The sequence below is a fragment of the Nylanderia fulva genome, unplaced genomic scaffold (assembly GCF_048542155.1).
Source record: "Nylanderia fulva isolate GAGA-0341 unplaced genomic scaffold, ASM4854215v1 Scaffold8, whole genome shotgun sequence".
Classification (NCBI taxonomy): Eukaryota; Metazoa; Arthropoda; class Insecta; order Hymenoptera; family Formicidae; genus Nylanderia; species Nylanderia fulva.
Window position 1 is genome coordinate 3268070 of NW_028190916.1, and position 15258 is coordinate 3283327.

Below are 15258 nucleotides of genomic sequence, written 5' to 3' on the forward strand. Positions count from 1 at the left end.
TGCAAGTTTTTCGTGTGCTCTCGCGTAAAATCTATTTAAAGAAAATAATAGTGATCTTTTTCATATAACGTCGATAGTATTTTTAACGCTTTCTCATATTTTACAATCTGCGAGATACATTGTGCGCGTGACACAATTAGGAACACAATAGCCGCATCCATGCAACGCGCGCGGATCTTGCAATCTGCCCATAATACATATAATACGGCTGTGCATTGCATATATACATAATAATCGAGGGATAATAACAACCACCCACATGTACGACAAATATGTATAAGCAAAAAAGCGTAGCAGAAAAAACCTTCAATATAATAGGACTTTATTACTCTTAATTAACGATATCAGTTTTGATAACGACCGCGTGCAACGCAGACACACATATAGTTAAAACTCTGATGCAATAATATTGGCGCCGCAACTTGGGAAAAATATTGGGAGAGCAAAAAACAAGCATTTCAAATGACTTTTTTTTAAATAGCCTTTGGGAATTAATTTTAATTCAAATATTAAATAAAATATAATTAAATTTATTGAAGAAAAAATATTATTAAAATCATAAATATTAATTATACCGAGACATGGAGGATGGAAGTATGTAGAAAGTCAAAATAATTGTCAATATGACGTCAAATTGACATCATTCTGACTAATAAAATTATTGGGAGAAGGCAAAAAGGGCTCTGCCTCCCCAAAGTTGGCGCCACTGTATATTGGAGGGTAATAGAAATTTAATAATAATGATAATGGTTCGCTTTTCAGCGGGCGACTAATGACAATTGCTAATGACAATTAAACCGCGCGCGATGGAAAAAGGTGCGTTCAAAAGAATATTTTATTAACGTTAATTAACAATCGCCTGTTAGTGTCGATAACGATATGCGTTGCGCAATGAAATCAATTGCCGTTATATAACTAAATCTACGATTTTTCATTCGTGTGAAATTATTAATCTGTTTTTCCCATATATAAACTTGAATGAAAAATATATATAAAATACATAAACGCGAAATTTCGCGCGCAATTTATTTTATTAGAATCAAGCACACAAATATTATGTTTTATCTCACAAATATTTCAACTCGAATATCCTTCTTCAAACGCGGACTTTAGATTAAACAAATTTTAATTTCAAAGTTAGTTAACAAAGTATATATTTAATTCGAGTTTATTTTTCAAAAATTCCAAAATGATAAAAAAGTTAGTGAAATTATGAAAAGAAGTTAAAATCAGATGTAAATATACTCTACTGTCATTAATCTGCATTGTATCGCAAATATAATCGTCTTGTGCGATCGATGTTAATTTGTCGCTTGTTTGAAGATCGTTTTAAAGATAAATAATTCTAATTGAGGCTGCATTGATTGCAGACATTCGCAAATATAAAGCGGCTTCTGCGGCTCGCGATCGTTCGTGCGTCTCTCGTATATCGCGATAATCCACCGCATTTCGAATCCAGCAGCAAACGCGCGCGTGTGTGTCTTGCGTGAGAGCACATATACATACGAGTCCATAATCCGACCGATAATACATATCCGACACGGCGACACGAAGACACGCGATACATGAGTACCGGCTGGTCGGGCCTGTCACAACACCAACGGCATTTAAATTTCAAACAGTTATACATCTTCCGGCGGTATTCGGACAGTCGTCCAACCATGCACTCACCATTATGTCATCGGAGATCCGCGGTGGCAATGTAAAAAAAAAATCAGTATTTCGTAGAGGACGGATACATTGTCTCGTCGAAAGCTACCGGAAAACATTGCGAGCTTGCATTGTTCGACAAACAAAATAGTTTTGTTGTAAATATTTGCGCTCGATATGAGTTATAACAAGTCGATGAGAAATCTCCAAAAAATTGGGCAAGTTAGTGTAATTCTAACACAATAAGCGATATCACGTTTATATATAAATTATTTATATTTTTTCAATCTTTTTAAGGCAAAATCGTTAAGATAGAATTGTCAGGTAAAAATAATTTTGATAAAACTCGAGTATAAATTTTATACTCATCAATCCAGCAATTAATTCTTATCAAATATATACAGCTATGATTTATTAGGTAAAAAAAAATCGGCAGATATTGCTAAAAAAAATCTAAAATTTTTTTGACCTACATTGAGTATCAGAGATTTCATACTTTAGCGGTTTCGCAATATGTTTTCTTTGATAAAAAACGAAAAATATACTCTCTTCTAGCTGAAATGTTTGAAAGTATTTCACTGAGATGAAAGTGCCAGAATTTCAGATTTTACACCCCATTCACGATCTTACAAAATTGAGTTTTGATATATACCAATTCCATCACAGGAAAAAATATCTCGTGCGGTTGTGAATTTTTGATATATCTCACAATTGTTTATTTCCGAAAAAAATAAAATTTATAATGCAAACTTTTCGTTAAAAGAAATATTAATCCAGAAATGTCATCAAATTATACAAGAAAAATACAATGCGATTTAAATTTAAATCGCAAGGTAATAACATACATTCGATCAATTTAAAAGATTAATATTTAACTATGTTGATGATATGGAAAAATATTCGTTTGCTAGTGACATACTGAAAAGTTGCAAAGTTGGTTTTAGCAATATTGTTTCACACCGACCATAAAGTTTTTCTCGTTATATGTATATGTGCGTGCACTAAAAAAATATATAAAATTACATAAAAAATATGTAAAATTATACTTTTTATTTATGCAATTTTACATATTTTTATGTAATATATTATATATTGTTTTTATATAGCGTATATCTCATACTCATAGTATCTCATCAGAAAAACTGAAGAAACAATTAGGATTATATTTAAATTTATATACTTGTAATATAAATTGTAATTAAAGCAATCCAACTAATTCTCATGAGAAATTGATTGAAGATATTCGAAATAAAGGCATTAAAAATGTATAGAACGATCAAGCTTTAACGAAATGCGAAAGTAATTAAAGTAGAGTTTCCAATGCATCTTCCATGGAATTGCGGATCAAAGATAAAAAAAAATACCAACCGATAACCATCTGCGAGCATCGCGAGAAAAATGCAAGTTTTTTTCAGCGCGATTTCCAGTTTTTTCTCTCGGAAAGAACGGACGGAACAACGCGTCGTAAATAAAAGTTATCGCGATATATCATGCATAGCGACGTGGTGAAATAGTAGGTAGGTAAGGCAACTCCTGGATTTATGACGAATCTTACGAGGTGTTCGCGAAAAAGGAACGCCGCTGCTATACCAGAAAGAAGACGTTAGGATAGACGCCTCCGGCCACCGCAGACGAAAAGACTATTGGGACGTGAGAATGAGAACGAGTGTGAGAGAGCGAATGATTCGAGAGGAAGGGCTAGATGCTATCGATTATCGACTCTAGCCGGAAAAAAGAGCAGACTTTGATGGATTCAAACACAGCCTACCACTTTCGCTCGAAACCGCACCCCATCGTGAGCACTCCGCGAGAGTGGTTAAAACGACGAAAACTTTCTGCTCTTCTCTCTGGCTACGCGAAAAGGTACCAATGATCGATTCAGAGGCAAAAAAGATTTCGAAGCCACTCGAGTTTTGGTTAACGTCGAATCATCTGTTTTCTCTGATAATAGACCCATTCAACATCTAGCAAAAATTTGACGGGCAAATTTCAAACAGCAAAAATGTCGGTTTTTAAGCAATAATAATAGCAATCATTATTCAAAGTTATCGCAAGTTTATTTGTAAGATAAATTGTTCGACTTGTTTTTTAAAAAGATACATCTCAAAAATCGATTAAACTGGTACTTTTATGCATTTCGTATAAGTTCAATAGATTGTAAAATTATATAGAAAAATATGATTAAAAAGAAATTATCATGACTTTATATAAACAAAGAATGCGATATTACACATTTTGTTTCTAATATTCACATTATCGATACTGTATTATAACGTGAAAATTATATGAACTACTATACGCATCTACGTTGTATCAAATCTCATGCAAGTTTTCCATTTTGAAAATTACGTACGCGTAATCTAATGGAATTACGCAAATTGAAAATCGGTACAGAATAACAATTCCGCTCTACACTGCCAATCAGAACAATCAACTACGAAATTCAATCGAAGCTCTTTGGATCGGAATTAACCGATGAATTGTTCATATCGGTCGCGATTGATTTATGATACGACCAGCGACCCTTGCGCAATTTGAATGCAGTATATGGGACAAATGTGTTTCTTAAATAATATATTTAATTACTTATATACAATTGTCATGATTTTATTTAATCGAACTGAGCTTGTGCTATTTTTACACAGTAGAAAAATTTGTTTTTTTGTTAAAAACGGTCCCCGTTAAAATTTTTGTGTTAAATATTTAACACATTCATGTGTTAATTTAACATATTACTGTTCTGTTAATTGAACTCAAATGTTATATTATTAAAACAACTGAAAACAAATGTAAAAATAACACAATGTGCATCTATTTTTAATATAAATTTAACGTATAAGACGGGCAACAAGAGCCAAATCGCGGATGACAATGCGTTATCCTAACGAAACTAAATAATTTTCCGTTAGAATTAAATACCGGTGCACAAGGCACCAAATTTTACTTGGACACGGCCAAGATTTTAAAATATGAAATAATCTCATATTTGAGATTTAATTTCAATACCCCCTTTAACCCCCCTACGGAAAATAAATAAATGAATGCAAGAGAAAAATATAGATCCGAAAATCGCTGAATCGGGAATCGAACCCGAGACCTTTCGCTTGCCGGGCGACTGCTCTTCCAGCTGAGCTATTCAGATCCTTTCGATTCTATACTTTTCTCTGTTATATATATTAATAATCTATTTTTAATTTTACACAATAAATATCTTCTGCTTTATTAGTGACAATATTTATCTGTTAAAATTTACAGAAAAAATGTCAATTTTCTATTTTATAATCTAAGTGGGGATAATAAAATCTAAAATTAACATATTTTTTGTTAATTTTTACATTAAAAGTATGTTAATTTTACACAAGTGTTAAAATATTAACATAATATTTGTGTCTCCATTTAACATATCCATATTATGTTAAATTAACACAAAAATTTCTGTGGACCGTAATTTAAGACATGTGATATCTGTTAAATTTAACAAAAATTGTTCAACTGTGTATTATTATATAGATACATGTATTTAAATATACATGTCCTATATGTTTAAAAAAACAATCCTAATTTCATTGTAGATTATTAAAAAAATTTAGAAAAAAATTGCACACTCGAAAAAATGGCAAACCTGCAAGTAGTTTGAAAGGTGTGTAGTACGAGATGTACAGCTGTGTCCTTACACCTATAAAATACTTTTCTGAATAGATGTCTTTCCCATCAAAAGATAGCGATAGAGATGTTCGAAAAGTTAAAGTACTTTGGAAAGCTGTTTGCAGAAATGGGAGAACATGAAGACGTTAAAGTAGCCTAACATTAGCAACGCTCTTCTTTTTGCAAGTCTCGAACAGTTTCGAACTGTTGGAAAACTGACCCAAGAATACGACACTGCGCGAGCATCTTCAAGATGTGCTCTCTTACGGCTCGATACCCATCGTCGGTTCGTCGCGTTTCAAGTCGCCGCCAACGAGTTTGTTTTTAATGGCGTGCAGGAGTATTAACGTTATCGCAAAGTCAGGAAATGCTCGAGGAAAAATGAATATGATAGCAAAGGTAAAAGGCAGATCGTACAGCATTAAAACTTTTCTCATGATATTTAGTTGGAAAAGTCGAATAAGAATGATTTATTAAGCGATACGAATCCAAAAATAAAGCGCGTGATTGTCAAATATTCAAAGTAGAAACAACAGAATTGAACAAAAGGAGGAATCATTTAGTCTGAGAAATATTTTAACAAACACGATAAATTTTGACCGATAAAACGAATTAGTATACATAAAGTTCAAGTTTGAGTTAATTGTTATTTTAGGATTTCGCAGGACAATTACTGAGCAATCTTAGAATGACTATTTCTGCATCACTTGGGCACAACATGGAATGTGTCTAGACAATTCTACACAATAGTTAGAATCACTCCTAACTTAAACTACGATATATATGTAGATACAGTTTAAGTCTAGTGACGTCTTATATTTACTACACACTGAGAAACCCTTGCTGTAACAGTCACATATCCTTTCAAGGCCTTAATTGAATTTCCAAATTAAATCGGAATTATCTATATGGCTTCTTTACTAAATCTAGTTGTAATATTGTATACAACATTAAGTTTCATTGATATAAAATTTCATGAAAAATACGTGACATTTTTGTCATACTTTTATTAAAAAACCAAATATTTCAAGAATTTAAAATCAATCTATGTGAAATATTAAAAATTTCTATCTTTTAATAAAAAAAAAAAACTATTTCAAAAACACGAAAAATTGATTTTTTTGTGGCACATATATGTAAAGCAATTAGTGGTTTTTTTCTGACTTTTAGATACGCGTACGTGACATGGAAATAGTTTTTGCGTTTTCCCGGCAATTTGATAAAATTGGTTGAACTAGTTTGTGACTCAACCGTATCAACTTTGAAACGTGATGCAGCGCGAATGTGAAATGAAAATACGCGATTAAATGCAGACAATGATCCGATAACGGTAATGTAACTGCGCACAGCATAAGTCCTCGATCGTGTTCAGCCATCATTGAGAACAGTTATCGAAATTAGACGATAATGTTACCCTGCCCTCTCTTCCCTGAAACTCGATCTCGTGATCAAAGTTCTATTTATACATTATTCACTGTTGCACCTGTATTGCTTTAATGGCTTAATTAATATATTTCTTGTAGATAAGAGCAATTAATATTCTACTATTTAAATTATTTTTAGTAACCTTATTCATTTATCATTTAATTGGCAGAGATCAATAAATCTAATTAGTATAACAATATACCTATTGAAAAATATTAATGAAACATGGAATGTGGTTTTATTAGTTTAATTATATAAAATTTCGGATAAAATTGTTCGTGATATCTTCATCAAATATAAATGTTAATTATATGAAAAAAGTACACTTTATAAAAAGAATATATATATTCTTTTTTTAATAGAAATATTTCTCAGAAGAACGCACTGGATTATTATGTCACGCGTACAATGTTGTACGCGGAGGTTATTCTTGATAGTAGAATGTAACATTATTTTGAGACATTGCGCTACACAAGCATCGCGGCTCGAAATATCGTGATTAATCGTGCGAGGACGATGAGACGAAAGAGCATCTTGAAATAATGACAGCGAGACTAAGCTGGCTTTATGTGCGTGCAAGTACCTCTAAAGACGGAAAAATATTCAGTTAATGGACGCAGTCGGACTCTCAACTCGCTTCAACAACCTACTATTCATATACGATTTTTTCGATAGCCATTATACCTCATAAATTTGCACACAAATATAATTCAACAGGGTATCATCCAGCAGACTCAATAAAAAAAATTCGCTGACTTTTTCAGACTTTCCAAGACCAGAAATTCATTTTTTCCCTCACTTTTTAGTACTATTTTTTCCAAATATATAATTTGCATGTATCTATATAATAAACCAATTAAATGTTAAATCACAAAATCCTTGAGATATTTTTGTCAACAATGAAAAAATTCGGAAATTAAAAAAAAAACAAATTTAAATTAATTATACAATCTGCATAATCAAAACAAACATGTCACTATAAACTATTTAAATAATCACCTTTTTTATTTCTATTATATCAATTTTTTTAAGTTTTATCTCTATGAAACACATTGAAATAAAATAACACGGCGATAAAAATATAAATTAACGAACACGCTGTGGATGAATCAATTTTTAACAACACAGAAAATTAGCGTGCTGGGAGTAATAAAAAATTTCAAATTATTGAGACAAATGGAGAATAATGTGAAAAAAAATCCAGATAAATAGTAAAATTTCCTGATTGTTCCCTGACAATTCCAAATTTATAAAATTCCCTGACCTGGCTGCTAGACACCCTGTTCAAGTAAATTTTGCATATAATTTTTTCCCCCAGAAAATCGGAATAATATGTTTAGGAATTAAAAGAATACCGAGAAAACAAAGCAGCCTCTCAATTTCTCCAAGACACAAACAATCTGACATATCTATAATTTCTATTCTACCGTTGATAGTGTGTATATTCTCCCGCAAAGTTTCCCGAAAACTCAATTAATCCATCGTTAAACGAAGGAAGAAGGTTTATTAGATCCGCGTCTGACGCGACAAAAGAAGGATCCTCCAACGATGGCTATGTTTGCTTCTACATCCGCTCTTAGGAAGTTTCGAACGCGAGTTAGTACGGAATTGGCAGTGAATACACAGGAGATAGTCATCTAGGCGAGCTTTCTCTCTCCAGAGACAAGGAAAGTAGGTCGCGGACATTAAATACGTTAGACGTTCGCGCGGGTGTTGCACATCGGTTTCGATGCGCCTGAAACTTCGCGTGTTATTCGTTGTCCCCCGTGCGGGAATATAATTTCCACGTGTCATTTCTACGAGAGGGAGAAGGATTACGCGACCGCCTCGTCGCCGGAGATATCAAAATTATTCGGACGTGTGCGCGAAAACGCCAGTCGACGAATGAGCAACCGTGACGATAAGATAAGATGCAAATTACACGGGAGCGCATACCGATGCAACGAGGATAATTCGAGGAACAGTTCCTAGCTCCGACTGTCAGTAAATGTTGAGCTATAATGTATAAACTAAAGCTGTATGTGTGATCTAAAGCTATAATATTTCGAAGTAAGAGTGAAGTGTCGAAAAGTTTCCACGCTTGGGAGAAGAATTCTAAGAGAATTTTAGTCGATCCTGATGCTGAACATGACCTATCTCTGGGTTATTATCGCGATATATGTATTTTTCATTGGAATTTAGGAGCGTTTTGCGTCGAAATTTCTTATATGCAAATATTTACTTTTTAGTGAATAATACACACATACACACACACACGCATGTGCAGAATAATATATTATCTTGGCATGAGAAATTATTGATAAATAACTTTAATTGTCTTTCTAACAATTCTTTCAAAATTTATAATTTTTGAGGAATGCAGAACAAATAGATTTTCATAGTTGTACTAAAAAAATCCACATTTTTAGTAAGAATATAAGCTCTTCTAATCTAAAATGGATTTTTGAAACCACAATAATCCGCTATAAAAAAATGTCGTTTTTCGCGTGCGTCGAAATAGATTTGGACAAACGCAGTTATATTTTGTCACCGAGCAATTTTATTGTTCCCTAGCGTGGCATGCACCTTTTTATGACGTATATACACCTCCTCGTCAATTTCTCTTTAGTAACGCCGAATGTAAACGAAGCAATAATAATAAAATTCAAATTAATACGAACAAACTGTATTTCCTGAAATGTGGTTTTCCACGTAATTATAAATATTATATACGCGATATTAAATCATAATTTACCTCAATTTATCCGAAAATTTATATGTAATTAAAGCAATAAAATCATTGCCTTTATTTTATATCGCAATTAAATTATGTTATAACTCTTGCGATTAATCATTTTTCGACGAAGCAATGTTGAGTGGTCTGCTAAAGTTTTCATTGGTTTATTATTTCATTGATTTATATCGAGAATTAAGCTATAAATTAAACGACCAATACGTTATAAAGATATGATGAAGTGCATGATATGCGATTTTTTTTCATATTTCCATAATCCAATTTGCAAGTCTGCTAGACAGAAACATATGTCGGGATCGCATTACAAATTCCGGCTAGAATCGGGGAATCGAGTCTTGAAATAACCATTTCATTAATCTAAATCCAGCAAGCTGTCGCACATCACCGTGTGTGTTATTGCCAAAGTCAAAGCGTGCGAAAATTTATTTCCGCATTCTATGTAACAAGTCACTAAATGCAACTGAATATATGTATATGCACTTTTCTTAACGTTAGATAACATAGAATGCGTGTGGTTACACGCTAGATATAAATTTGACGACCATATCCGACCATTGAAATTCAATATCCGATAATGAGATAAAATAATAAAATTTTCTTCCGAAAATAATGTAATTAATCTATTTTTAATCATATCACAATCTTAATTTATTCACGTTTCTTTTGAACTTAAGAAATATTCATTATATCAATTGTATAAAATCAAAAATATTTGATAAAACTGATGTGTGTATCTCGTTCCGATGTATAATAAAATTATAAGCAAAATTTATAATTATCTGTCCAGTATTCTAAACTAAAGAACTTTTACGATAATATGTCCTTTGCGAAAATATATTATCTCAAAACATTTCATATTTATAATTTAATGAAATATATTGCACAATCATGGGTAAAATCTCTGTCTTATACTTTGACTGCTTGGTTCATACTCGATCATTAAGATCGTATATTTCCGAGCTGTTATATACTGAGACAATTTAGTCCGATGTTTATTTGCACAGTCACTGCTATTATTCCAAATTACGACGCAAATCGTACAAACGTTTGCATACACACGGCTCGGCTATTTAAAGGCCGATATCGCATTTGAATTTACATCCGAGCACGTGTACCCCGATTTCGCGAAACGTTTGTATTGTGTAAAGGTCAATGTTCTCTAGGACCCTTCCCGCGCAATTCGATGAAATATCTCGAAATATACCTGGCCTTTGCATCGCGACACGATTTAATATTAAGTTATTTGTCTAGTCTTATTCTTATCCTGCGGTACATTTAGATTCATGTCTGGTATGTTGGTCTCTACAAAGTGTATGACTACTACCAGGTGAAGAATTCTTCGCGCGTCCTGATTTGATGTATAATATATATCCTAAGATAGATACTCTTGCAATCTTTTCCTCCGTTTCTTATCGAAAGTTAAAAGAATATAATACTAAGAAAAGTATTAACAAAAATATATTTTGACAAAAATACTTGTTTCAAATATTATTAGTTTTATAAAATATTATTAGTTTTATAGTTCAATATAAAATTGAATTTTATGTACATATTAAAATATAATACTGAAATAATACTGTTAACATTAAATGTATACTAATATTAATCATTTATAATAATTTTCAAAATTGATAATTCAATTTTTTCTACGTATATTGCGCTTTAGAAAAGTGTTTTTTTTTTATTTTTATTGAATAAATAGAAAATGTATAAAAAATTTTACTTCGGGGTAAAAGCAATATAATTTTGCGAATATATATTTAAAAAAATCAATTTCAACTTAATAAAATATTTCAAAAATATTTATTTCAAAAATATTTAATTAGAAAACATTATTCAAAGTTCTTTTGTACACTCATTTCCTTCATTATAATGCGACTCACAAACACACAGAGGATATCGTTAACGATATTAATATTTATCTGCTCATGACACATATGTCATGATAAACCAGACATGAGATGTATCCTCTCGTGTATTTCGCCACTATTTTAAGCGCGATATATTGGCAAATATGCTGCGTAGCGATACTTGAATATTGTATCGCAATAATCCGAATTAAAATGTTTTATTAAGCGACTAGAGCTGCAGTAAGATACTTCGATTTTGTCTTACGATTTGAAGCAATATCGATATAGAATAAAATTACGACAGATGTAACTCAGAAGCTTTGATTATAAATAGTTTAACTAATTACGAAATAATACTTTGTATAACAGATAATCAACATTTGAGCAAATAATGATGTTTGAACAAAGAATTACTAGTTGCGTAATTTATAATCTGTATATTCAAAATTTTTACGACAAAATATACTATAATTTATTATAATTTTTTTAAGGATCTCCATTTTATTAAATCTAAACAAAGCAGAGAAGAGGAAATATATGACACATAAATAATATAAACATATATTATTTATGCTATCATATTAGTATATCAATTGTTAATGTGTAACAGACACAAATATGTTAATTGTGCATTTTTGTGTTTTTCCATATTCGCTTAAGAAAATTAGTTTAATTAAATATTTTTCATTTACTTGAATAGTTTTGTTTTACTTTTGTATTTTCAATTTTTATTTATGTTCGTGTCATATACTAAAAAACTTGTTTTATAATATAAATATATTATAACACAATAATATAAGCACACAACAGTAATATTACTTAATTAATATAATAAATTAATAAACGTAATGACAGGATTATTTGATAAATCTTGTATATATATCAAATGTTATTGTATATATATACATATGTTCACGCGTTCTCTCCGCGAATTTCTGCAATAAATATGATATTAAATTCAATTTGCTTTGCACCTCGTAAAAGCGAACTCGTTTGTAACGCCAACCACGTGTCGCAAAAAAATTTCCAGTCCCAGAGTATAAATCAGATTTAAATCGATTACTTCCAGCTGCAGCTGTCATCATTACATTGATACACATCGAATTTTTATTGATCGCGCATCGAAAGAACCAAAAATTTGGTACATTTACCGCGTTCTTCAAAAATAGCGGATATTTCCCATTCACAGATCCGTCCAGCAAGTTACGCATATATCCGCAAAACGTTCTCGTTAAACAAATGTTTGTCTAGTGGATGAAAAAGCCGGTAGTATATTTTCGAATAAAATGAAATATTGATCGGCGCATTTGCTGATTAAATACACAGGAGACCTCGTGCGAAAAAAAAAATAAAAAAATAATTAGCGAGAGATAGAAAAACGAATGTTAACGATTAATTCATTATAAATGGATAGCAGTTATGACAATTCATTCATTCGTAAATGTCAAGACGTTAAATTGCAGAATGTTAGACGAATAATTGCTTTACCGAAACATTCTGAGAAAGTAAGAAGAAAGAAAACAAGGGCGAAGAAAGAGCTAAGAGCGTGCTTGAGAGCTAAAACCTTCGAGGAAGCTCTAGCTAGATGAGCTTTTAATTAAATTGAAAAGATGAGCTCTTAATGGAATATGAAGTCGCGCGTTTTATAAATTAACCGGTACTTGTACAAATTGTAAAATATCACCTTGTTTTTGCCACATATTAATGGTAAATTTCTTATTCATGATACAAACCTTTGCATACCGATTGCATAGTAATAAATTAGATATGGATTTATAATACATATTTCAGGTACTTTCTTCAAGATTTTTTTCGAATGATATGACAATTCTATATGAATGACATTATTATATAATTTTTTCCCCTTATGTTTATACTTCTTTATATATAGTAGAATAATAAAATATCTGATATTGGTATCATGAATATAATATATGAAGAAGCAAAATGAATGTTTGGTAATGCTGGAGCCAAGATATTTTTGCGCCATAAAACAAGAATCATCGCTATGTTTACGTTGCAATCTACACTTCGATACACTTCGTAGTATTGTTAGCACCTTCAGTTATCGCGCGAGCAAGAAGCCTTCAGTTGGCTCTTTAATTAGTGGTTCGATCGCGGGAGAGACGCAAGAAAACGAGCTTTGTGTGACAGGATAGCTATGCGAGCGCACGAACAGAGGCACAGAGGCAAACAATGTCGAATGACATCGACCCATCGGCGAGGAGAAGCGGAGAGAAACGGCGGGAGAGCTCAAAGCTCATCTATTATTGGCGCAAAACAGAAATAAAATGCAGTGCGACGGCCTGTGAAATCTAAAAGGCTGACGTGCTGCCAACTTTTGTTCTCTGTGGTTTTAGGCTTCAATATTTTTCTTCAATTGTTGTTATAGTCCGCGCGTCGCCAAATTGCGCCACTTTTTCGTCACCGACTGCCATGTTTACAAATTTGAAAAAAAAAAAAAAAATAATAAATAAATAAATAAATAAAAAATAAAAAATGTGCCGCCATATATAAACATATCATATTTGTCATTTATCATAATTTTATTATAAAATTTATATATATATTATATAAATAATATATATTTATTTGTTACATATTTATCTCCCACACTGCTTGTTTTAGACATTTAAGAATACGTTTGTGCTTAAGAAAAAATATATTAAATAATTTGTAATATATATTTTTTCCTTTTGTCTAAACATGTTAAAAATACGAATTAAAAATTACGCAACCAGCGTTTATTCATATTTTATCGGTTTCAAATTGTAAACACAAAAACAGAAGTCGCATTAATATCAATTGATAAACTCTCGTAAAAAACTTACCACAGTGATGGGGTAAACTGGATTGATAATTGTGAAGAGGAGGACGTGATTCGGCTTGTTATTGTCTTCTCTGAAACATTAATTGATTGACGTATTATTCCAGCGAACGCACAGATGACTTTATTGAAGTTCGCCTTAAGGCATAATGCGTGATCGCGTAAAATCGAACTTCCATCATTCATTCTCATTAATAGACGCTCCAATTATTTGAAAATTCAATTACGGAAGTCGAAAACGAGATCTCGATTATCGCTGAGTTCGCAAAAACTGCTACGAATAATAATTCATTCTTTGTCGACTACAGCACGGACGTTTTTGCTGACACAGGGCAAAAATTGCATTGATTGCTGAAACTAGAAATATTATCTCAATTCTCCGTACAAATTGAAAAAAAAATTAGTTTCAATGGACTATTCGCGCGATCCTCCATTAACACTATATCTATATTTTTAAATATCATATTTGCGAAGTGAAAATACTCCCGCTACAATTGAATGTTCGTTGCATTCAATTTTTTTATTTTTTCGATATTAGTAAGCAATCTCATTTTATACGGAATCACGCCGGCGTTTCATACAAGGACGTGAAAATGTTTCATACGCAAAGTATATAAAAATATTATGGGAAACGTGGATTGCACATGTGTATAACGTACAGGACAGAGAATTATGACGTCAAGAATGGAGTATCTCACATTCTGGAAAAAGCTGAAGGAAAAACGAAACGAAGTAATCTCCACTGGAGATTTGACGCGTTCACTTGTATATGGAAGGCAACCAACCGGTGATGAACGCCAGCGCGATACATTTTTCACGGTTGATATTGGTATATACATTTTCTCTTCTTTCTCTCTTTCTTCTGTTTTTTTTTCTCTATTGTGACTTGCATCCAACACAAAAATCAATCGATATAATTCTTCCACGAGTATAATGGCGAGAATACCATTGCATCGGCTAATGGCATAGAATATCCAATCGCGAGGATCGATGCAAATTGAATTACCATACTCGCGATCATCATGTTATTTGAAGCTTGTTTATATCGAATTTTTGTATCACGATATGATTTATTAGGTAGCGGATCGCGAGATGGAAAAGTAAATGATAAACATGAATCGTCTTAA

At 31.9% G+C, this 15258-nt stretch overlaps 1 protein-coding gene across 4 annotated transcripts in view; it reads right to left on the reverse strand.

The window, feature by feature from the left end:
- The window catches only part of sm (heterogeneous nuclear ribonucleoprotein L), a 178752-nt gene that overhangs the window by 139347 nt on the left and 24147 nt on the right, over nucleotides 1–15258 (reverse strand). For all 4 annotated transcript variants that reach the window (XM_085489232.1, XM_085489230.1, XM_085489231.1 and 1 more), the window contains exon 3: nucleotides 14136–14205. In XM_085489232.1, coding sequence (XP_085345358.1) covers nucleotides 14136–14205 — 70 coding nt within the window. The remainder of the gene's footprint in view (nucleotides 1–14135; nucleotides 14206–15258) is intronic.